A 26,075-nucleotide genomic window follows, 5' to 3' on the forward strand; every position below is an offset into this window, starting at 1 on the left:
AGCGACAGCTAGAAAAAAATTGTCTTTATCCAGCTTTTCATCTTTCACAGCGGTTCGTTATTTCATTGATGTCGTATTCTCCAAACAAATAATTAGAATTTCATAAATTACTGGTAAACATTAGGAGTAGCCTAAACTTGACAAAAATGCAAAAAAATGGGGGTTTGAAAAAATGTATTTTAATTCAAAAGTAGTGAGGCCATATTTTAATGGCTTAAGTTACTCGTGTCAATCCACCGAATCCAAAAAGATTATTTAAATCGAATCACGATCGATGCTCTAGTGTTTGAGAAGAAGGTCACGTAAAATGCCTTCTGGGCCTTGACAGACAAGACAGAAATTGAGTTAAAGACTTGTTTTGGCTTCTTTAATGTATGAAACGTAAAAATGACCAAAAAATATACAATTTTAAGCAATGTTCATACTAAACTCTAATTTCATTAAAATAAATTCGTAAAACCAAAAGAACCATGAGGTAAAAATACCTTCCCAATCCCGAAATATACAATTTTATTCTTTTACATTATTCTCCGTTATTTCACAACCAGCATTGACAACCAGACCCAATCATAAAATATGTTTATGTTTTATTTTTTACGATTAATTATTTGTGTAAACAACTAGACTTTTTAGCCAATGTAAAACTCCGGATAGTGTCTATGACATAGGGATTATTCTATTTCGTATTACTAGGAGGTAATTGATAGTGAAAAAATATTAATTTATTAATCAACCTGTGGCAGGCTTTTTATCAACATTTAATTGCATTTTTACCACTAGTAATCAGAAAATAACCTCCTTCAGTGATCGATATGTTTTAAATTTCACGATCTGCGCTCGTACATGTGCCGTTAGCTATGAGTGTATGTGAAAATTGGTTAACCATTTAAATCATTGTCTGAAAATAAATCAAATGCTTATGGGTTAAGCTTTTGGAGCCCTTTATCAAAATATCCTTTTTAATTACCATTTGCGTGGCACTGAGTCTTAAGCTTAAAAATGCCACCTAAATCAGTTACAGCTTAATGAATTTGGAAGATAGATGACATCAAACAAGACAACGACATATCACATGCTTAATACTAGATATTAGAGGGTAATTATTAAACGAAGAGCCATTGGTTATTTTTATAAACCAAATACTAAAATCAACTACAACAATGAATATTGGCCGATACGTACCATATTTTAAGCACGGGGGTAGATTTCCGGGGGTCGGAAATAAATAATTCCGCGGTCGCCCGGTCGGATATTTATGATTTACCACTGGGGGTACATTTCTGGGGGTAGATTTTCGGGGGTGGATATCCGGGGGTAGATGGCTGGGGGTAAATGTCCGGGGGTAGATGTGCGGGGTAGATGTCTGGGGGTAGATGTCCGGGGGTGGATGTCTGGGGGTAGATATCCGGGGGTAAAGTTCCGGTGTCAGTTTTATTAGCATTTTGATTAATTACAACTGTTAAGCAAACCGTGAAATGCGAGTTGATTTGACCATAGAGAAAATAGACAATGGACTAGATTTCAGCATATACCGGAAGCCAACTACTTCAAACCAGACAATACATAACACCTCTTACCATCCACCCTCACAAAAGTTTGCAGCATACAACAGTATGGTGTATAGACTACTAAACGTCCCCATGTCACCCACTAATTATCAGAAAGAACTCAATATCATTAGGCACATAGCAACAGCTAATGGGTTTGAAGCAAATATGATCGACAGATTTATTAACAAACAGAAGTGTAAAAATAGGAATAAAAATAATGAAGTTCAGCATGATAAGAAGTATGTATGTGTGAAATATTCCCATTCGTTACAGAATGTATTGGCCAAAGAATTAAAAAGACACGGTGTAGAGTTAACTTTTAGGTCAAATAACAAGACTATGAACAAACTTAATGTTACGAGAAAGGTTATTGATAAGGGTGACAGGTCAGGGGTATACAGAATTCAATGTGCTAGTTGTCCTAGTGTTTGTGTAGGAAAAACGGGGCGCACTTTTAAAACTAGATATAAGGAGCATCATCCGAAACCGAAAGCTGACAAACAAAAGTCTACATTTGCCCAACATCTAATGGACAATAATCACGACCTAAATGACCTCAACACTGGCTTGGAAATCCTTCACACATGTACAAAAGGCAATAAATTGGACACCCTGGAAGAATTTGAAATTTACAAAGCACATATAAAAAATGACAATAGCGAACTTATTTTAAATGACAAACTACCATTCAAATCACATGTAATTTTCAATAGTATTTTAAGTCAGAGGAAGGATTCAAGACCAAGAGGGCAAAGTACAAATGATAATGCCGCCACTGACACGACACCGCAAGAATGACTCCAGTCAGCTACTTGCTCTTGTGCGGATATGTCTAATCAACAGGCCTGTTTAGTAAAAAACCCCCGTTTATGTATGTGTACGTCGCGTGTGACAGTTTGTGTTTTTGTATATTAACGACGCCACTTAGGCTGAACGTCTGATGATGGCATGGATATGCTGAAACGGCCGTAACAATGTTTCAACTTCTATGAGCTGATTGACGAAGGTAACCTTATTTATTGATTTAGTCACAAGATCAGCTCAGGGGCTAAAAAATATGGATTTTAATTGAAACATTAGATGTCTTTGGAATACTCTGAGAGTGAGAGGCGAAACATAACTTTCAGCAATGATGCATCAAAATCTACCTTTACTGAGTGATTCAGAAATGTTGGCCTGATTGTAAAATATTTTGTCAACATGACTAGAATGTTAATAAAATAGATGTATCAGCACAAAATAGTTTTTAAGATAACAAATTGCAGCATAGGACAACTTATATAGTGTTCTAACCTAAAACATTGTTATTGTTTCAATGTAAAAATTCAATTGATACAAAATAACTACGTTACCAATTTATGTTTGTAAACAAAAATAATTTTTTTAATGGAGTCATAAAATCAATTTAAATAATTATTTACTACACAAAATATTTGTAATGTAAAACATTGTTCACCACTCGGAGCAAAAGTATATTATTTATGGTACTTAAATTGTGTTATAGTACGTAGCAGTACAGTATTATTAGTTTATTAGGTGCTTGTTGCACTGTTCTACACACTGCTCAAGCGCTACAACTCATTAAGTGGTATCCTGTACACACACTGTTGATATATACTGAATTGTGGCGCGGTGCCACTATTTAGAGTGTAGGCTGGCACGAGAATTGGCAACATAGCATTAGGGAAGTTATAGTTCCAGCGGACGGCGCGAGGCGCGCTAGCTACCGGTATGGTTTCGTGTTCCACAATTCGGCGTGTACCTGCGCTACTTAAACTCACATCAACGAGTTCAAAAATACTCAATTGTGGCATGTGATGTTTAAACGACGTAATAATGCTGGAAAACCCAAAAAATGATCGAATTAGCTGTGGCACCCTGAAAAAGGTGCCACAGTACGGCCGTGTGCCTGTGAAGGATGCCACTATTCGGTGAATACAGACACACAAACTCACACACCCACACAAACTTACAAACTTTCAGATTTATAATATTAGTAAGATTTATTGACCATCATCTGTTCACCATTGCCTTTGTAATGAAGAATGTTTTATGCAATAAAATACTTATGACTTATGATATATATAGATATAGATTCTTTTGTTAGGTTGTAAAAGAAACTTAATGATACGGTTGTCAAATCTTGGTCTTCGGGTGTTGACCGCGTCGTTGAATTAGTTAAACTAGAGGCCGACGTTTCGGATGTGTAGCAGCTATCCATCTTCGGGGCGAACTACTATTCAACTGAAGAAGGTGGTGCGCGTCGTCCTATTTTATATTGGGTGGTGGGGGTGAGGGGTGATGGTAGGTGGAGTCTTGTAGAACGTTCTGGAATGTTGTAGGGGTTCTGGCCTTTCTGGAATGTTGTTGCTCTGGGGTTGCTTGATACCTTTGGTATTTTTGTGATCTGTAGAACTTTCTGGGTCACATTTACAAGATAAATGTGTTTATCATCAGTAAATTATCTTGTAAATGTGACCCAGAAAGTTCTACAGATCACAAAAATACCACAGGTATCAAGCAACCCCAGTGCAACAACATTCCAGAAAGGCCAGAACCCCTACAACATACCAGAACGTTCTACAAGACTCCACCTACCATCACCCCTCACCCCCACCACCCAATATAAAATAGGACGACGCACACGACCTACTTCAGTTGAATAGTAGTTCGCCCCGAAGATGGATAGCTGCTACACATCCGAAACGTCGGCCTCTAGTTTAACTAATTCAACGACGCGGTCAACACCCGAAGACCAAGATTTGACAATCTGCAGTGACCATGGAAGCTTATCACCTAGATTAATGATACGGTGTAAACCTCTAGCAAAAATGTCTGTGGGAGTTTACAAGTAATGATAAATAATTGAATATTATGTTTTAGAGATAATGAAGACAGCTCTACACAAACATTAGATATTAGAAGAGAAAATCAAAATACTCAGACTGCCAATGCTCAAACTACTGGGGTATGTAGGGCCTAAATAACAAGATATTATGTGTGTAGTAATTGTAGTTTTCTTCTTTATAGGATTCAAGCAAAAAGAAATGTTATTGTTATTACAAACCTATCTCACATATTTTATGATGAACTAGCCGCTATACCCGTGACTTGCAACGAGGTCAAGTTGCAGAAGAGAAAATTTTGGTTCCTTGAAAATGCCGTAAAATGATTATTTCATCCTCTATTTAATTTAAAAACAAATTCAACTGTAGGCCTATTACTCAACTTGATAACAGTCCGTTTTTTTAACTCAGACTGTGAACACTTAAAATACCCCCGCAGCAGCAAACCTGTCGAATAAGCAAATTTCCATTTACCTGGATTGATTTTCTAATATAATCTATTAATTAACATTTATGTTTAACGAGTACCTAGGTTAGCTACTACAGGGAAACTAATAAAGTGTGTTTTTTATTAAAATATCAATAGCTTAGTGTGAAATAAATAAATCCGCCAAGTTCAGATCAGTTTTCTGTAATATCATGGGAACGTCCTGCAAGGAGTCAGAAGGAAATCTTAAATAGAAGCATAGGTTGATATGTACACTTAATTAAAGGCCTTTAATAGCAGAGTATGATGCCGCAAATTTAAACTGAAATGGACAACCAAGTCAAAAATGGCAGCAGTTTACAGAATCATTGAATTTGCAATGCTACCTCCTCAGGGGGGCAGCCGCTAGGAATCGGAAGAAAATCATAAACGTAAAAGTGATATTTTTTAACATTGTTTAAATTGCAGCTGACTTTTAACTTGTTTTTGTTCTAGTTTTTGACTCATGAATAAGTTCAGTTCTGTTTTATTAAACTAATTTACCTATCAATTTATGTATTTACTTCAAACATAAAACTGGCGACGAGGATGATTTTATGGAAAACTTAGAGTGCAAGATAGTTTATTCAATTCCACAGCTTAATTCATTATAATGTCTGAAGATACATTACCAGCAACTCTTAATAATCCTATGTTGGTAAGTCAACCTAGATGTGAAAAATTTAACCCTAATTCATGCGACATTGATGTTTGGAATATTAAATTCAAGGCAAATTTATGTTTGGGCAATATTACAAATGATGATATTAAAAGATGTTTATTCATTGACTGTCTGGATAGTACAGTACTTACATTGGTAACTATTTGCAAGCCAAAAGAAATTAGTGAATTCACTTATGAACAACTTTATGAACTTCTAGTAATACATTTCAAACCAGTAAAGTTTAAAGTTGCCGAAAGAGTAAAATTCTTTTCACTGAAGCTAGGTGTTGAATCTTTGTCCACCTTTGCAAGTAACTTAAAAGAATTAGCCAGCAGTTGTGATTTCCCTGGTGACTTTTATCAAGATGCTCTCATTACATCCTTCATAATGGGTATTAATGAAGATTCTATTAGAGCTAATTTACTTCAGAAAGATTACACAGATTTCAATACTGTACTTGAATTTGCTAGAACATTAAGTTCAGTTTTTACCACTTCAGCAAAGAAAAATCTGATTTCATTTTCCGATAATGAGAGCAATGGAGAGGTTCTAAATACAAATTCAAACTATTTATGCTATTCTTGTGGTGGTAACCATTTTAGGAACCAATGTAGATTAAGAAATGCAATATGTAATAATTGTGATACAAAAGGTCACTTAGCAAAAGTTTGCAAAATTAAAAGGAGAACAGATTTTCAAAACAAAAAAATTGGTGGACATGGAAAAGGAACGTACAACAGACAAGTAAATTTCACTGACAATGAAAAAGGAAGAGATTCTAGGACCTTTATCGACTCTAACATACTTGATTGTTCACCTAAGTTGACAAATGAAGCTATTTTTTCTTTTGGTCTTCAGTGTCATAACGTCAGTGTATTTTCTCCAATTTGGGTTTCTATCTATATCAATAGTATTTTAATTAATATGCAACTAGATACAGGAAGTTGTGTTTCTGTTATATGTCAACGAACTTGGGAAAGATTGGGAAAATTTCCTTTGTTACATTCAAATACAAAACTGACATCTTATAGTGGTCATTGCATAAACTTGATTGGTGAACAAACAGTTAAGTGGCATTCAGGAAAACTAAAAGAGAGCTAAAGCTGTACGTTGCTGAAGGTGGCACTCAGGATCTTTTAGGTAGAGACTGGATCGAGGAGCTTAAAATCAACGAATTGTCACTTAATTCATTACAAAGTGATTCTTTATGGGTTTCCAAGGAAGTTGATGACATTTAAAGGTCAGGGTTTCAAAGTTCACTTCCAAGAATGAGCTTAAGTAAATTAATTGATTCTAATAAGGAACTCTTTTGTAACAAAAGTGGCCATTGTATAAAATTCACGGCACACTTAATTTTAAAGGAAGACGCTTCCCCTATTTACAAGAAGGCAAGGCCAGTTCCATTTGCAATAAAGGACAAATAGTGCGAGGAAATCGACAGGCTTGTAGAAGCTGATCTGATAGAACCAATTGACTATTCTGATTGGGCTGCACCTTGTGTAGTTGTTAAAAAACCTTCTGGTCAAATAAGAATTTGTGCAGATTTTTCAACAGGATTGAATCAGGCTTTAAAGATTCAGAAATTTCCTCTACCTACACCTGAGGAAATATTTGCTAAGTTGAATGGAGGAGAAAAATTCTCAGTCATAGATTTATCTGATGCCTACTTAACAATACCAGTAGATAGAGATTCGCAAGACTTACTAGTGATTAATACCATCAAAGGACTTTACAGATACAAGCGACTTTGTTTTGGAATCGCATCCGCTCCAGCTATATTTTCTAAAGTTATGTACAACATGTTGAATGGGTTGCCAGGCGTAGCAAACTATCTAGATGATATAATTGTTACAGGGCACAATGATGAAGAACACTACAAAAATCTAGAGAATACTTTCAATAAAATTAAAGAGTTTGGATTCCAATTGAACAAAGATAAATGCAAGATTATGCAGGAAACAGTGACATATCTTGGGTTTGTCATAACTAAAAATGGCATACAAGTTTCGGATTCTAAAGTTCAAGGCATTGTAGATATGCCACAGCCATCAAATGTCAAAGAGTTAGAGGCATTTTTAGGGATGGTTACATACTACTCCAAATTCATACCAGAATTTTCAAAAGTTTGTTATCCTTTAAACCAACTGCGGAAGAAAGGAGTAGACTGGTTGTGGACTGATCAATGTAAACGCAGTTTCAACAAATTAAAAGACTTGTTAATGAATGCACCTATACTAACACATTACAATCCAGAGTTGCCCATCATTATCATTCTTGCTGCAGATGCATCAGCTGTAGGAATAGGTGCTGCAATTTTTCATAGATATTCTGACAACTCTGAAAAGCCTATTGCATATGCTTCAAAAACATTGACTTCCACTGAAGCGAACTATTCTCAAATAGAAAGAGAAGGGCTGGCCATCATTTTTGCGATAAAGAAATTTCGCCCATATCTACTGGGAAAACACTTCATTTTACAGACCGACCACAGACCCTTGCTTACAATTTTTGGATCTAAGAAAGGGGTACCTACCACAACTGCCAATAGACTTCAGCGTTGGGCACTAATACTGTCTAACTATACGTATGACATTGAATACATATATACAAAAAATTTTGGTAAAGTCGATTGTTTGAGTAGATAACCGTCATTTCAACCTAATTCTTTTGATTCCAATGATGAGGGACACCATACAATAGTAGCGACAATTCAAACAGAAGTGCAGTCCGAGATTCCTATTACTTGTACTGAAATCGCTGAGGAGTCGGTTAAGGACCCTGTTTTGAAGAAGGTGATGCACTATGTAAAAGTTGGTTGGCCTAATAAGTGTCCAGATGAGAACTTGAAGCCTTATTTTTCTAAGAAAGATGCACTGACTCTACATAATAACTGTCTTCTGTGGGGAATAAGAACTGTTATTCCACCTAAATACCGAACTTACATCATGAACTACTTGCATGAATCTCACAATGGCATGGTCAGAATGAAGTCAGAGGCTCGGGGTCATGTGTGGTGGCCAGGTATGGATGCTCTAATTGAACAGACTTGTCACCGTTGCCGTGAATGTAACTTGTTTGCAAAAGATTTACCAAGTAAAAAACATCTATTCAACTGGCCTAAAGAAAGTGAACCTTGGAGTCGAATCCATTTAGATTTTGCTGGACCATTTTACGGACAAATGTTTCTCTTAGTAATTGACGCTTTCTCGAAATGGCCAGAAATAGTACCTATGTCCTCTATTACCACAGAAAAGACAGTAGAAGCGCTCAAGAATTTGTTGTGTAAATATGGAATACCTAGAACAATCGTCTCAGACAACGGAATTTCATTTACTTCGCAAGGTTTTAAAGATTTCTGCTTGCGTAATAATATCAAACATATTACGACTCCAGTAGCTCACCCAAGTTCTAATGGACAAGTGGAGAAAAATGTAGATACCTTTAAAAGAGCTATGAACAAATTACAGTACAATAAAGAGCCTAGCTTGTTCACAGACAACTTGAGGACATATTTATTTCGCTATCGAGCTACACCTCACACTGCAACTGGACAAACACCTGCATTTTTGTTCTTGGGTCGTAATCTGCGAACTAAATTAGATTTTATCAAACCTTCACAAGAGATAAACTCAAGAGATGAACCTTCTGAAGTGCTGCGATATAAGAAAACCAGAGGCTTTTCTATTGGGAGTAAAGTGTACATTCGTACTTTTGTTGAAGGGAAAGTAAAATGGAAAATAGGAACCATACTTAGACAGTTAGGTGGAAACACATGGTTGATTGATTCTAATGGACACACTAAAAGACATACAAGTCAAATGCGGAAATTTTACCAAGACAATGAATCGGAAGAGGAAGTCGACCCCTGCATTAAACAATTACCACAGCTACTGTCTTCTTCAGATTTCCAAGTACGAAATGCAGAAGTACATGTTCGGAATTCAGAAAACCATGGATCACCAGCTGTATTCCCTAGCCCTACAACATTCCCTACAGTAGCTTCACAACTTCCGAATTTCACTCCTCAGCTACGACCTAGAACATCCCCTGCAGAAGCTTTACCACACCCGAATGTACCTCCTCAGCTGTGAAGATCAACAAGGACCTTCAGGCCACAGAGGAGGTTAATTGAAGAAGCCTAAACTTGGTGGGAAGAAGTGATATGTTTTAACATTGTTTAAATTGCAGCTGACTTTTAACTTGTTTTTGTTATTGTTTTTAGCGAATTTCCCTATAGGGAAGTAGCTATTACCGTAGGTCTCATGGTAAGACCTAAGCCCGGGACCGATTTACTTTTTCATTTTGATGTCCCCAGAGGCCAAAAACACCATTCGTTCAAATTTTTATATATATATATATACTGGGTGGCGCATAAAGAACGCATGGATTTGAGTTGAGTGGTGAGAGCAATAAGAGTGTCCGTGGAGGGACAGGGCCTGGTTGTTTTGTAGGTTAGGGCGTCCAGTTTTAGTAGCAATGGTGCAATCGACCTGGTGCATCGCGTTTTTGCTGTAGAACGTTTATTCAAAAATAATGAATCTGATATAACTGTTCAATGGTTCAAAACAAAACCCGATCGCAACACAATACTTTGTTGGGTAGCTTCTTTTCGCACAACTGAATCAGCTATGAAGCAGAAGTGGTTTGGTCGTCCTTGCACGGCGCGAACTCCACAAAATGTCGACAGAGTAAAGGGCGTCTGTTATTCAAAGCCCTCACCGCTACACTAGGCGATGCGCTCCAACTGTGTGCTTGTCTTGGCGCTCGTTGCAGGGCAACCTGAAAGATGAGTTAAAATTTCATCCTTACAAAATTATGATCGTACAGAAGATTTAAGAACGTGATTACGAACAATGGAGACTGTTTTGAGAGAATGGATGTTCTTGCCACTGATGGCGTTTTGTTTATGATGTTAATGATGGAGCGCAGTTTCATTTGGATAGTTATGTCAATAAGCAGGACTGGCGCTATTTGGCAGCAGAAGACCCAAAAGAATTACATCAAACACCACTGCATGATTTGAAACTTAACGTTTGGTGTAACTTTCGAAAGTGGGAATTCTTGGGCCTTACCGTACTTTTTTGAGGACTCGCGGAACATACTTTGTGCAGAAAAGCCGTTGAACAGTTTAAACAGATTTAATTACTTTTGAATAAATGTTCTACCGCAAAAATGCGATGTACCACGGACCACTGCACCATTGCTACTAAAACTGGACACCCTAACCTACAAAACAACCAGGCCCAGTCCCTCCACTATGCTCCTATTGCTCTCACCACTCAACTCAAATCCATGCGTTCTTTATGCGCCACCCAGTATATAATAAGTATGATTGTGATTATTTTTTTTATTGTATTTGTAAATGTAAACATGACTATGACCTAAGTGTCAAAACATGTCGTTTATTAATTAAAAAGGGTACTAATGTTTTCAATTATTTATATATATATATATATATATATATATATATATATATGTCCATCCGCACGATAACTTGAGAAATTGTTGTCCGATTATGATAAAATTTGGTTTAAAGGTGTAAGGCGGGATAAACTTGAATGAGTTCGCGAACCAACATGATCGGACTATGGGAACGGGGGTTTATGGGGGATTTTATGGGGTAAAAATAGGTTTTTCCCATTTTTGACCCTAAAAACACAAAATTTCACAATTTCTTTTTAAACCATTTTGTAGAGCTTAAAAAAACAAATAATTTAGTATATTGAAGCGTTATCATGCGCCTAATTGTTACGGAGAAAATTCAAAAAAATTGTAATTTTAAAATTCCCATGTTATTCTTATGGAGAATAAGTCAACTGTTGTAGTTTGCTTGTTTATGAACATATTTTGATCGATTTTGGAAAATACTTTTATTTCTTACTAAACTATTATCATTTAAAAAAAAAAATATTTTTTACCCTCCCTGTTGCAGCAAACCTAAGTACTCGTTAAACTAATTCTATTTAAATAGGAAATAAATGTGCTATTTTTATGGAGGCATTTTAGTGTAAATCCAATCAGGTTAATGGAAATTCGCTTAGTCTGCAGGTTTGCTGCGGCAGGGGTATTGTTTCTAGTTTTTGACTCATGAATAAGTTCAGTTCTGTTTTATTAAACTAATTTACCTATCAATTTATGTATTTACTTCAAACATAAAAGTAAGCAAAGGTTGATATGCACATAAAATTAAAGGTATTTTTTAGTAGATTACAATACCACAAATTAAAGCTCAAAAGAACAACTGAGTAAAAATTGGCAGCCAATCAAAGATTCAAAATGACAGATTCAAGATATCTTTGAACGGCTACCATTTTTGACTCGGTTGTCCGTTTGAGTTCAAATTTGCAGCATTGTAATTCTGCTAATAAAGCCCTTTAATTTGGATGTACATATTAACCTATGCTCCTATTTAAGATTTCCTTCTGACTCCTTGCGGGAAGTCCCTATGATGCGACAGAAATCTGACAGTTCCTTCAAAAAGTAGATTTTTAGGTGCTGTTTTGATTTATCAAATCTCATTGATTTATCTGTTATCGTTTGGAAAATATTAAGCCCCTGCGGGACTTTATATACACTCTGTATGTAGACCTATATATTATGATTTATGTTTTAAAAATACGCAACTTACAAATATATTTACTTAGAAAAAAATTTGAAACAAATAATTTTGGAAGTAATTTGTTAGTTAAAACAAACCCTAAAACTAAGTGTACAAATAACCCAAATGCTTTGATTATGGTAAGGCCTCTTTCCCTGCAGCTCATTAACCTTCCGTCGGGCGCATTGATTTTCAAACACCAAAGGGCGCTCACGGAAGTTACCTCTGGGAGTACAACAACTATACAATAATGAGTAAAAAACATTTTAATAGCAATAAAACTTAAATAAAATTATTTTTTATGAGTTATTACACTATTATTTAAGTTGTACCTATATCAAATAGAAAATGTTATAATAAACAATTAAAATACATGAGTGTTGTGGATAAAAAAGACTTACTTTTTGTACATATACAGTACTATCGTATATTATACAAAATTGTTAATAGTGTATGACATTAAAACACGTATGGTCTAATGAAAATAATCATTTGTTACAAAGACAACTCATTCAATCAAAGCTCTTAGACAAAAAAAAATTGCATCAGTGTATGACATAAAAACACCCATGGTATTATGAAAAAAGATCATTTCATAAGGACAACTTACTTTGTCAAAGCTCTTAGAAAAAATTGCAATATTCTTTGAAATAAAACACCTATCGTCTAATGAAAAAAATCATTTTTTAAAAGGATTACTCATTTTGTCAAAGCTCTTTTTCTTGGAACAAAAAAGTTCCTGAACAAACGCACCATTAGGTCTTGCCACTAAATGTTGATTCCTGTCCTCCCTTTCAACACTAGCCAACAATCTCGCAATTTGTTCTTCCTCATGGGGGATTCTAGAATTCTACAATGGGGAAGGACATTGCTTGATAAAATTTTCTTCTTTAAATTTAGGGTACGGTATACTATATAGTATTACACATCTACCATAGCCATTATGTTCTACCACTTCAACTAAACAATTAAAGAAAAATAAATTATTAAAGATTCGCAAAATATCCCAAATTATTCATGGAATTAAAAACATAAACATAAGTGTAAACAATCCAACTTTGACAGTTCTCATTGCATATAGGCGTATCACGGTTTTTTGTTGCTGCTTGGTTCAAATTAGCTGTTTTCATAAATAAAAGAATAATAGTGCTGCACCCTGTTGATAAATCTTATAACTTTTAATGCTTTTGCATATCATAGAACCAACTTTTTTAGTTAAAACAGCTGCCTAAATTCTTTAGTACCCTTTAAATTAGAATACCCATAAGGTTAACATGGGGAACTACAGAGCCACTGGGGCCCGAAAGGATTTTTGAGATAAGAATACGTCTATACGTCAATTGGGAATGTGAGCTATCATCGTGCCAGATTTCAGCCCAATCCATCCAGTAGTTAATGCGCGATTGAACTTCAAACAAACAAACACACAAACTTTCACATTTATAATATTAGTAAGATTTGAGTAAAAATGTAGATGATAGATTTGGACTACATAAGATTGATTAATATTGTATACAAAATATACCTGTGCAAATTTAGACTTCACTAAATGCAAAATAACATTATGGTAGGTAACAACAATAAAAATAATTATTATACTTACTGTGCCATCAACTGTAATCACTACCCCGTGCGGTACCGGGTTAGAATAGCACCGCAGCCTTTTCGGGCTTGTCGTGAAACCCGGCTCCAAGACATGGGAGCTCCGATCAAGGCTATGCTGGACACCTTCTGGACCCAGAAAGACGTAAATCAAGTGGTCAAAAATGGCATGGCCAAACTGGAGGATGACCTTGGCTTCGTTTTTGCCTGCCGGGTGGTGAGCAAGGTAGCCATGGAGAAGATTGCCGAGAAGGTTGTGTCTCTGTCTAAGAAGGTGTCCAGACCAAAAGGACCACGGTAAAGGCCAAGGCGACTCAGACTGACCTATTAATTGTCTGCTGTGCCTAGATCCTTTTCGGACATAGCTGCAGCTCCTGTAAAGAACCAACAGCCACAGCTACCTACGACCCCCCTTCAGGGAAGTTCCCGAAAGGGGTCAGTCGTAGAGACACCTGGGGCTGCGTGGGAAAAACGCTGTTCCCGAAAGGAGAAGAGGCATTTGAGGCGGGCGGAGGTCGCCTCTATAAGGAATGTGGCAGTGAAGGCACAGCCGACCGGTGTGGCTCAAACTGGGCCCGGCTCGGTCTCTGCTCCGAAAAAGCCCCGGCCAAAAAAACCCAGGACGGAGGCAATCCTGGTCAAGCCCTCAGGGGGGAGATCTTTCGCCGAGGTCTTGGGTGCAATTAAGGCCAAGGCTAAGCCAGAGCAGACCGATACGGTTGTACGGTCGATTAGACGAACCCGGGACAGGGACGTTCTCCTTGAACTGGGTAAGTCGAAAGACAATGCAGCCTTTACTGCCGAACTGAAGGCAGCTGTTGAAGGCCAGGGCACCATCCGTGCTCTTGAACCAAAGACATCAGTCGAGGTTCGAGACATTGATTGTGTGTCGACGGAGGTTGATGTTGTTGAGGCCTTGAAGAAAGCTGTCCCCGAGCTTGGCGGGCAAACGGCTTTCCTTAAGGTGTGGCTCACAAAACCGAACAGGAGTCAGCAGCGGATGGCGGTCGCCGAAATGGCAGACGCACATGCCACGAAGATGCTGGTACTCCAGCATCTGAGAGTCGGCTGGGTCAACTGCAGGCTCAGAGGTGAAGAGGTGTTTTAAATGCCTCTGTTTCTGCCATTCCTCCCGAAACTGCAAGGGACCCGACCGAAGCAAGAACTGCCTTCGGTGCGGGGAGTTCGGTCACGTCCGTAAGGACTGCCAAGTCGAGTCCTGTTTCCTTTGCAAAGAAAATGGGCTTGCTGACAAACACTTGAAGCATATAGCTGGGTCTGGACAGTGTAGTGTATTCAAATCTGCACTACAGCAAGCGAAAGTCCTTTCACGAAGATAAGAATCCTTCAGTGCAACCTTGAGCGATCCAGGTCGGCTGACGCACTTCTATGTCAGCTTGCCCTAGAACACGATGTCGACGCACTCTTAGTCAGCGAACAGTACCAGTACCGTGATAGGGACCCATCTTTTTGGTTCCCTGATAGTCTTGGTACTGCTGCATTCTGGGCGCGTAATGCAGCGAAAGTACAAGTACGGGGTCACGCGAAGGGCCGAGGTTTAGTTTGGGTTCGGTGCCGGGATGTCACTTACTTTAGTGTCTACCTCACTCCCAACGAGGCCATCCGTGAATTTCGTGAGCAGATAGACCGCCTGGAAGAGAGCGTGCGCAATACCACAGGACACGTCGTCGTGGGTGGGGATTTTAATGCTAGGGCTGTCGAGTGGGGAATGACCCTCACCAATTCCCGGGGCAAGTACATTCTGGACTTTGCTGCCAGAGCCGGACTCGTTGTCGTCAACGAGGGAAACACGCCAACTTTCCAGCGCCCTGGGATGTGGGGAACGATCCCAGACATAACCCTTGCATCTGAGTCCCTTTTGCCAAGGATCAGAGCCTAGAGAGTCCTGGAGGATTACACGGGCAGTGACCACCAGTACATTATTTTTGATGTCCTGGATGGTCATCAGAGACAAGTAGCCGCGTTTCGTCAAGTGCCCGTTCGATGGAATATTAAAAAATTGGACGTGACAAAATTCAATGAAGCCATCTTACGAGGAACACCGGTGGTTCCCCCCGCAACTATCGTGGCTCACGCAGAGGTGTTAGTTACATCCATGATGGGACTAATCGTCTCGGCTTGCGATGAGTCTATGCCTCGCAGGAGATCCCGTTGCAATAAGCGACCTGTGTACTGGTGGACTGCCGAGATTGCGGAATTGCGTCGGTCAGCTTTGAGAGCCAGAAGACTTGCTACCAGGGCCAGAGAACCTGTAGACAGTCGGATGCTTACAGAGTGGCTAGGTCTCTTCGTCGAGCCATCAACCGGAGTAAACGCAGTTGCTGGGAGACATTAAGGGACGATTTCGATTCCAATCCCTGGGGCTTGGGTTACACACTTGTAACCAAGAAACTTGGCACCCGCTCTCCACCTTCCGTCATGGATGGGGCCACTATGGAGAGGATAGTCGAGTCCCTTTTCCCGGCTCACATGTTGCGCCCACTGCGGGATTTCGGAAGGGTGGATGACGTACCACTTTTCAGTCTTGGAGAGGTGGAGGCGGCCGTCCTATCCCTGAAGAACAATAAGGCTCCTGGACCCGATGGGGTACCCGGCGAAGTCCTCAAAAAGGTTTTGACTATTAACCCCTTGATCCTTTTGCGCATGTACAACGCCTGCATAGTCGAAGGAGTTTTCCCCTCGTGCTGGAAAACAGCTAGGCTTGTGCTTGTTGGGAAGGGGAAGGGAGACTGATCCGTTCCCGACTGAATTCAGACGTGGTCGCTGCGGGGGACCTGTCCCCTCGCCAGTATGGATTCAGGATGGGGCGATCTACGGTTGACGCTGTTGAAGAGGTGAAGCAAGCCGGGATGAGAGCTGAGGATTTTAACCACTACTCTCGAAGGGTTGTGCTGCTCGTAACTCTCGATGTGCGAAACGCATTTAATTCGGCAAGGTGGTGCGATATGCTGGATGCTCTGGAGAACACCTTCCACATCCCGGCATACCTCATGCGTATCATAGAGGATTATCTCCGGTACCGCCTCCTCATGTATGACACTACAGAGGGCCCACGGACGATGAGTGTCACATTTATTGGTGCTGCCCAAGGTTCCATACTCGGCCCGGACCTCTGGAATGTCGCGTATGACAGCCTCCTGAGGTCTGAATTGCCTGAGGAAACTGTTTTGGTTGGGTACGCGGACGACGTTGCAGTTTTGATAGCTGCACGTAGCGTTGAGCTGGCTCAGCTAAAGCTGACCGAGTTATGCGTACTATAAACGCATGGATGACAGACCACGGTCTCTCGCTTGCTTTGAGCAAAACGGAGATCGTGATATTAACAAAAAAACTGATTGACACCATCGTGCGCCGTAGGGTAGGGGCCGTCGAAGTCCAGACCGTTCGTTCTGCCAAGTACCTTGGGATTATGGTGGACAGCAAGCTTAGCTGGCGGGATCAGATTTTCCGTACGGCGGACAAGGCCGCTAGGGTGGTCTCCTCTCTTAGCCGGTTGATAGCCAATGTTGGAGGGCCTCGGTCCAGCCGTAGAAGGCTGTTAATGTCTTCTGTCCAGTCCGTACTCTTGTACGGTGCTGAGGTGTGGGCATACGCTCTAAATAAGGAGGTATATATGATGCGGCTCGCCCGAGTGCAGCGTCAGGCAGCACTAAGAGTTGCACCCGCCTACCGAAAAGTGTCCGAACCCGCCGTCCTGGTGGTTGCTGGAGTCATCCCCGTCAAACTTTTGGCGTCGGAGAGAAAAGCAATTTATCAGCGCCGTGGGGAAGACCAGGCACGAACAGAGGAACGCACCCGCACCTACCAGCTGTGGCAGGAGAGCTGGGAACAGGAGACTCGGGGACGCTGGACCAGGCGACTGATAAAGCAAGTCCAAACTTGGGTTAATCGGCGGTGTGGAGAGGTGGACTTCTATCTCACCCAATTTCTGACGGGTCATGGCTTTTTCCGGTCGTACCTGTTCAGGATGGGCAAAGCCGTGTCACCCGATTGCATATACTGCCCAGGCATTCCTGATGACGTGGAACATACCTTTTTCCACTGCCAGCGTTGGGAAAGGCCCCGCCTGGAGGCTCAACAGTTAGTAGAACTGCTGTCGGTGGACACGGTCATACCGATGATGACGGAGGGTGAGGACAATTGGACCTGTGTGTCACATTACATCCAGGGTATTCTCCGCGCCAAGAAACTCGACCTTGACCGGGATGCGGTGTAGGTCATGAAGTATCAAAATGCCAAAAACAGTGAGAGCCCTGAGGGCTTAGGTCACATGTTGGCCTGACTTGAAGTAATGTGACAAAAAATTCCAGGTCTGTGTCCAACAGAGTAGAGGGGATTTTTTAGTGAGTAGTCTGTGATAGATTCAGGAGTCTCACACTACAGGCTGGCTACCTGTGTGCGTAAAAGCATTTTCCCTCCTCTCCCTTAAAAAAAACCCATAATCACTGTTGATTTGTTAGTAGGCCTACTTCTGAGATGAGCCTATCATCGAGTTTGGTCCTGATAGTTATGTTTTTTATTGCAATTCTGCTCTAATTTTGTTAAAATAAATGTTACTGAAAGAATCAATGCCACTGTCTTTTTATTTAACACCTTTATATACAAATTATTTATTAAATACATTACATCTTTCTTACTCTATCGCAAGGAAGCTGTTAAAAACAAAGGATAACAAACAATAATTTAGGCTAAACAGAAAAAGTTAACTAACTAAAACGATACAATAATTTTGATCTTGCTCAGATAGATTAAGTTATATAAAAAACTTATAATGGTCCCTCTTGATTCAATAAATAAACCAATTACTTCAATATTTTTAAAGTTATATTTTTCTTTAAAATATGGAATCGTTGGCTCGTACATCTTTTGGTTTTCATCATCGATTACCAACGGTTATTCTTGACTTTTTTTAATCTTATGGTTGGTTAAATAATAAATCCATTAGGCCTTAATGAAAAATTCTGTTATGAAAACCTAAAAGAATACATAAAGTAAAATACCCATTTACATATCCATATCAAACGGTTCTTTAATAATAAGAATTCTCAGCCACAATGTAATGGGCATTGTCAAATTCTTTACAACCATTACAACAGGTTATAAAACAAGAAAATTGGCCTTTGTCACATGTACATAAAAAACCATAACATACAACTAACATGTAAACCTTATTACAATATCCCTCCAGCAGCAAACTCATTAGCTTGTCAACAACGGGACAAACCATCTTAGCATCAACTGACTCTGACTTCTTGTCAACAGCGCCTCAAGCGAACAAATGAGCAATTAAATGAAACTACTTAATTTGCCTCAGATAATGATTAGCTTTCCTTTTTTTCTTTGTAGAGTTTTAAATTCCTTAAGTTGTGATAGGTATTCATTTTGAATCACCCTTATCAGTCAGGGGTCTAGGTATTACCGTACCACCCCCTATATGGGAAATTTGCTAATAGCCGTTATCGTTGTTTCCCACGTACAAAGGTTGTCTGTAAAATAAAGTCTCCAAGGAGCACCAATCACGACTAAGCGAGCTAGTACAAATCGGACATCAGCGACGTTTTCTTTACTCCCCCAACTAATATTCTAACCAATTCCTACCTGTATGTGACAATTAGTCCCACCACATAAGTCAAGTATCAATCATATTCTGTTAATGTGCGTACAAAATTTCAAGTATTGCAGTTGTTTAAAACAGTTGTTTCGACCACTTCTTGAAGAGAGAGCAAACATTTCAAACGGTTTTCAAACTACAGGGGTAGAATTATTTAATAGGCCAGCATGAATTTTGTTATACATTAATTGTTTTGAAGCTGCCACAAATCCGATGACCATTTTTCAAATTCTGGAAAAATGATGAATTTTGTTGCTGGTTTTTGAAATTTGTCATTCTTGCTGGCCCAAAGAATTGAAAAAAATTAACTGGTAGATTTATTTCTCTATAAAAAATGTAGTATGCAAAAGCCTTCGCAAAGGGGGGAGTTTGTTAGAAAATGTTTAAAGTTGTTTCTTTTTCTTCCGGCTTAGGACATTTAATAAAGTCACATGATATAATTCATATGTTTTCATTAATGTTGTTATTCTTGTAAACAAACATGTGCTTGTGTTAGGCTACTTTGAAAGTGGTTTTAATTTTAAAATTATTTTGAGAAAATCACTTATTTGACAGGCAAGTTTTTACAACAGTAAACTCTGGAAGTCCAGAGAACCAGGGAACTCAGCAGTCAATTTTTGTTCAACTTTGATCACTTTTGACATACTCTGTTGCACTTTTTTATACCTAAATACTTAATATAGATACAGATCTGTCCCCCTGGCATTGGATTATAATCTGGATTAACCCCTCTCTTACGGGAACCTAATCATACTTGACGAGAGCATTTTCCCTCACATAGTTTTATTTACTACTAGACGATACTAATCTAGGCGTTATGCCAGCCACAATAGTTGGGAATGAGGCAGAGAATTCGGCGCTCGTGTCAGATTTGAACTAGTTTGCATTGCTGCGACAGGAGTTTGTTGAAAACTCAAATTTACATGATATATACATGGTATACATAATAAATATTGACTAGTGATCGTCCTGTGGTCGAAACTCGACCAAAAATAATTAATGTACAGACTTCTCTATTTTCTCCCCACACTGTAAATAAAACATGTGATTGGAATTTCTTCCATTTGTTTTGATTTTCTGTTTACATTTTGTTGTTATTTCGTCACCATCATGGCAACCCATATGGCCCATGTTAATTTTTTGAAGTTTTCAAATTAATTTTTTGTGCTTATTTGTTAACCTATTTTAACTTTTAAAGGCATTCTGCACATCTACAGGAAAATATCTTTCCAACAGTATGCGTGGATTTTCCCTGCGATGCACACGAGTTGAGAAAAAAGGTTTTAAAGAAACATGCTTGCCTATTAATATATAGATAGATTGAATATTATCAGATATCACTACTGTGTAGGTACAAACAGAGAGCACTGAAGGGGAAGTTGCAGAAACAAAGTACGATGAAGAAAAACTTACTGAGTTCCTGAATCGCATGTGTCCTGCAGTAGTAAATGAATTAGATCGCATCAGTCGCAGCAATGCTTTTGCCTCATATTCACTGTTAAGTGAGGAGGAGGACGTAAGTAATAAAAATAATAATAAACTAGTGTACTTGTTGCTCGAATTCGAGCAATTGTTAAGTATTACAGGCGTTATTTTAAAACGAATAACAGCCATAATTTCTGATGACTTTAAAATATTCGACTCAAAGATTATGGAAATACTCAAGAAGTACATAACAGATCGATATAATCAACATTTATTGTAAATAGTGTTTTCTCAAATAGCCTTACTCATAGCCACATTAGGTTTCCAGGCACATTATTTTTCCTAAAGCCTAACGGCACGACTCCCTTCCCCATATCGCCCTGAGCGATAGGGATCATTGAGATTCGCTCTAACCTTTCCTCTCCGGGGAGCGAGCTGGCGTAGTGGTTAGAGCGCGGAACTTCAGTCCCTGAGGTCTCGGGTTTGATCCCCGCCAAGTCATCAATGGATTTTATCTAAGTGATAATGCCGCAACCCCTAGGTCTAGCCTGAACTAATGTGAAAAACAATCCCAGGCTCGTGCTTAGCGTCCTAGGAAAAAAAACCTTTCCTCTCCCCTTCATGGGCAAGTTTTCATTCCTTTTGTTTCTTAGTTTTTGTTTGTTTCTTTTTTATAATTTAACGCCTGTATGTATCCCTGGTTTTTCCTGTTTCCCTAGCTACTTTTCTAAACGTCTCAATTGTTTCCTTGTCACTCATCTATATATATATATATAATACGCTAAGCCGATTTTTGTGAACAGAACTCCTCCCTCATTTTTGGACCGATTTTGATGATTAAAGTGTCAAAAGAAATGCCCTGATTTGTAGTTTTGCAAAGTGTTTTTTGTTTTTTGATATCTTTATTAGTTTGGACAGGATCTTCCATCAAAGTTGGATTTTCTCCCATAAGATTAACATGGGGGAATCTAAAAATTTAATTGGAAACTTTGTCTCCACTAATTTGAGAGAACGGCTGGGCGTAGAAACTTGGTAGGGGTGTCTAAAGAAAGGTCTTGGTCTGTAGATGGGTTATCAAAAGAAAAACGAAGTAAATTCCCTTAGGGCTCTGCTCCAGAAGCCTTTAAAGATCCCTCTACAGATTTGTTTACATTTTGGCAATGTGGATAATACTTTTTAATGAAACAGCTGTTAATTTGTAAATTGTATTTTAAACAAGACACATTAATTGGGGGTTACTGAATTGTCCAAAAGAAGCATTTGCAATGTTATTTTCTGATTTTAAAATTAATTTTTTTCTGTATCATGTTATGTTTTGCAATATATACCATGACGAAATCAGTGGAAAATCCTTTTATCACAGTAACTCTTAAAATTATTTCTTATTGACCTTATATCTATTTTACGGGTTGGTGACTGCCCTTTTCACCATTTTTGTCTTTATTTTTATCATATTGTTCTAGACAGATCATCATAGGTTCATGAGATTATTGTCATACATGTTTTCAATCATTGGAAAAATATTCAATTGTGTAATACAATACAAAATAATAGCCTACAAGTGCAGAAGGGCACGGTGCCTATTTGAGCCGTGTCCATATTTGGTTAAATTAATAGTAGTTTACAGCAACTGGATAAAACATTTTACAATTTTTATGTAGAAATATTTGCATGATAAATAAAGTCATTAAGCTGGAAAACTGCAATATACTGCAGACTTTTCAGAGAGGTTACTTCGATGTATTCATTCTTCTTAGTGAAAACAATATAGATATGTACCTATACAAATAAGAACTTGAATTCTTAGAGAGCCTTTGAATGTTATTAGACTAACGAAAAGGGTTGTGCATGTTTACTAGCGCTACTCTGCAACAAAAACCATTTAATTTATCTCCAAAATATATATTCTTAAAGTGCACTGATCAGCAGCAAAAAAAATCTATGTAGGCCTAACTTACCCATATGTTATTGAAAATAACACCAAATTTTGGCTGTAAATATGGCCCAATGAGTAAATAATATTTAAGCAGCTACTGTCATGACAGAAAGGTCATATTCCTTTTAAACTAGATCACATCATCCTTTATAAGATACGTTGATTAACGATGCATGTAAACGTCAATATTTATGTAACAGCAAATTTACAGTATTTTTGCTTTTTGGAAATGTCCCATTGCTATGTCATTTGCATTATTTGTTGTCAATGAATCCGCATATAAATGAGGAGGCCCCTAACAGTTTAAGAATAAAAGCCAACTTCACTTCAAGTATATTCCACTACACCTCACATTCCGTAGAGAGATTATATTGACAACTTTATGTAATTGATATGGCTGAGACAACTAACTGACATCCCCCATGTCAAGGAATCCCAGCTTTAACAGTAACCCCACAACAAATTTCTCAAAAATGTGATAGAGGGTTATTCATTAGCACAGAAGTACGATATGAACTGACGCGACGTGACGAAGAAAAAATCAAACTTACACTGTAACGGATATACCTCCCTTTGAAGTTAGAACATGTCTTCCCAACAAACAGATATTTTTTTCAAATAAAATCATAGATTAATCTGCATTACACTGATGAAATCACGGAAGTGTTTAACTACAAAAGATCCACCAATACGATTTTAATACTATTTAAAGGTTAATCCAAACGATGAGATACCAGATAATATACTAATAACTCTGATGACGTACAGTATGGGAGATATTTTATTCATTGAATGATCAACCATATTTGGTAACTAATGCAATTAATATCAATATCATTATTGTTTTTACACTTATTAATCTTTAAACAATGCTAAATGCTCAAAATATGTACAATTTCACTCAATTTATCGCAGTTAGATGAATTAGCGTAATCCTTGAAAATAACCGTCGATTTCGACGGGTTTCATCTAGTCATGTTTTATTTTCTCATCTCTAGACCTATCTTATCCAAGACTTCTTCCTGTTCTCTCCTATTTGTCTCCTGAAGTGAACAATTTATAAATACGTGACTCGTGGTTTTTATTTCTCCACATCTACATACTTCCTCTTCCACCATGTGAATCTTCACAAATTCACCTTGAAATTGTCCATGGCCTGTGACAAACTGCGTTTCACATTGGCCCATCTCCCAATTTTGTTCCAGTCTCTTTCTGATGTTAGGTATATATCTGAACGTTTACCTTTAAAACGTGAACATAAGACACTCTGCTCCCAACGCATTTGCCACTCATCTCCTTTCTTCTGTCTCCAATGTAGTCCTACCAGCCTCCTTGTCTTCCAAAATCAACAGCTTATGCAGCGAGTATCCAACAGTCCTAAATTGAATGTGAAATCTTCAGGCGGCTGTTGGAGAGCACTCTTGTATTTTGTTCGCGTCTACCAGTAAAAAGTCGTCGGCCTCCTCCTATTGGCCGTCCTGGTCAACGTCTTATAGTCTCCATTATGTCAAAAGTTTTTTTGGTTATGTTTTGGTTTTGTGCAAAATTGTAGTATAACCAGCTGTTTCAAATATTAGTGTCAATTTCAAAGGAGGAAAACCATGCAAAAGAGCACCCCAGTGCTTATTGCCCCAGAGTACCTGTCAGTAAACTCCTTTATTGGATTACCTTGAAGTCTAGGTTGATATAGCACCAGTTTTTCAATGGTAAACCTTATTTAAAGTGAGCGCTGTAAACTCTCTGGAACCCTTTTACCCTACACGAGCAATGTACAGTTTCTTGGAATTTCCTTCGTTACCTTTAATTGTACAATCTATCTATCTATATATTTAATAGGCCAGCATGAATTTTGTGATACATTAACTTTTTTTTTTTTTTTTTAGAGGTTGGCGGCCTCTTTTAACCTTGCATTTGCCTGTCCACATAGACTAAGCGCCCGTGCGTGGATCGTTTACAGCAAAGCAAGGAGTGAGCCGGTACAGTACAAAGGTGGACTGTACTGATAAAATGTTATCGGTAGTGACCAGGATCCGAACCCACGACATCGCTGCCTTGGGCCCGAAGTCCGCGACGCTACCGACTGAGCCACCGACTCACTAACTGTTTTGAAGCTGCCACGCATCTGATGACCATTTTTCAAATTCTGGAAAAATGGTGAATTATGTGAGAAGAATTATGATTTGAGAAAATTACAAATATTTTCTTCTACATTCCACCAAACAAAGTTTTATGAAAAACATCTTTTATCACAATGGAAGAAAATTATGGTAACTACGAGGGTCGTCTCAAAAGTAAGTTACACCTATTTCCAAAATAAATAAAAAAGCCAAATTTGATTTGAAAAGGGTATATTTTAAAGGATACATACATAGACTATTTTTCTACGTAGTCGCCATCTTTTTCAAGGCATTTTTGATAACGTGGCAACAGTTTTTTTAGTCCAGCATCATACCACTCTGCCGCCATTTTGGTTAGCCATTGTTCCACCTCCTGTTTCAGTTCGTCTTCGTTTTCGAAGCGCTTTGCGCCTAAATGCCGCTTCATCTCCGGGAACAGATGAAAATCACTCGGCGCCAAGTCAGGAGAGTAAGGTGGATGGCTGAAAAAATTGTTTCCAAAAAATTGTTGGAACTGGAGAGCAGCATCAACCCTTTGCTCCTTATGCCTTTCTGAAAGAAGGCGTGGCACCCATCTTGTGTTTTGCACAGACTTTTGACAAACTGAGATCGTCCGAAATGATTCTGTGAAGCGACGCACGACTAATTTCAAACATTTGGAGGAAGCTGTAATGATTTCACCCAATGTCAAGCGCCGGTCGGTGTCAATGACCTTGCGGACATCTTCAACAACAGTCAAAGCGCGGGAAGTGGACGGGCGGCCACTTCGTTGTTCATCGTGTAACGATTTTCTTCCATCAATAAACTATTGACGCCAGCAGGAAACCATTGGCCTAGACATCACATTTTCACCATAAACACTCACAATTCTCGATGAATTTCACTTGCATTTTTATTCTTTGCAGTCAAAAATCTAATTACTGCACGGATTTCACAATCGGCGGTGGGAACAAGTGGTGTCTCCATGATGGCCGGAGCGATACTGGAGGGGCGAGTGCCGTAGGCGGCCGCGACGTTTACAGTGTTGCCACTACATCCAGACGAAAATTCCCCGCGACTCCCAGCTTTCTAGCGCTCGACGCTGTGATTTAAAACAAATGTGTAACTTACTTTTGAGACGACCCTCGTAACTACCAACTACTAATATTCAATACAGACAGCATTCTGTTAGTAAAATACCCCCGCCGCAGCAAACCTGTCGACTAAGCGAATTTCCATTTGTCTGAATTGATTTTCAAT

At 38.7% G+C, this 26,075-nt stretch overlaps 1 protein-coding gene across 4 annotated transcripts in view; it reads left to right on the plus strand.

Annotated features, from left to right (window-relative positions):
• Positions 1-26,075, plus strand: part of LOC128982962 (cytoplasmic dynein 2 intermediate chain 2-like) — a 131,267-nt gene that overhangs the window by 24,955 nt on the left and 80,237 nt on the right. For 2 of the 4 annotated variants that reach the window (XM_054402075.1, XM_054402102.1), the window contains exons 2-3: positions 4,434-4,518; positions 20,710-20,874. In XM_054402075.1, the coding sequence (XP_054258050.1) occupies positions 4,434-4,518; positions 20,710-20,874 (250 nt within the window). The remainder of the gene's footprint in view (positions 1-4,433; positions 4,519-20,709; positions 20,875-26,075) is intronic. The other 2 variants (XM_054402084.1, XM_054402093.1) reach the window with 2 other exon arrangements.

This window comes from Macrosteles quadrilineatus, unplaced genomic scaffold, assembly GCF_028750875.1.
Source record: "Macrosteles quadrilineatus isolate MER2022 unplaced genomic scaffold, UCM_ALF_1.0 Scaffold_1__1_contigs__length_201487025, whole genome shotgun sequence".
NCBI lineage: Eukaryota > Metazoa > Arthropoda > Insecta > Hemiptera > Cicadellidae > Macrosteles > Macrosteles quadrilineatus.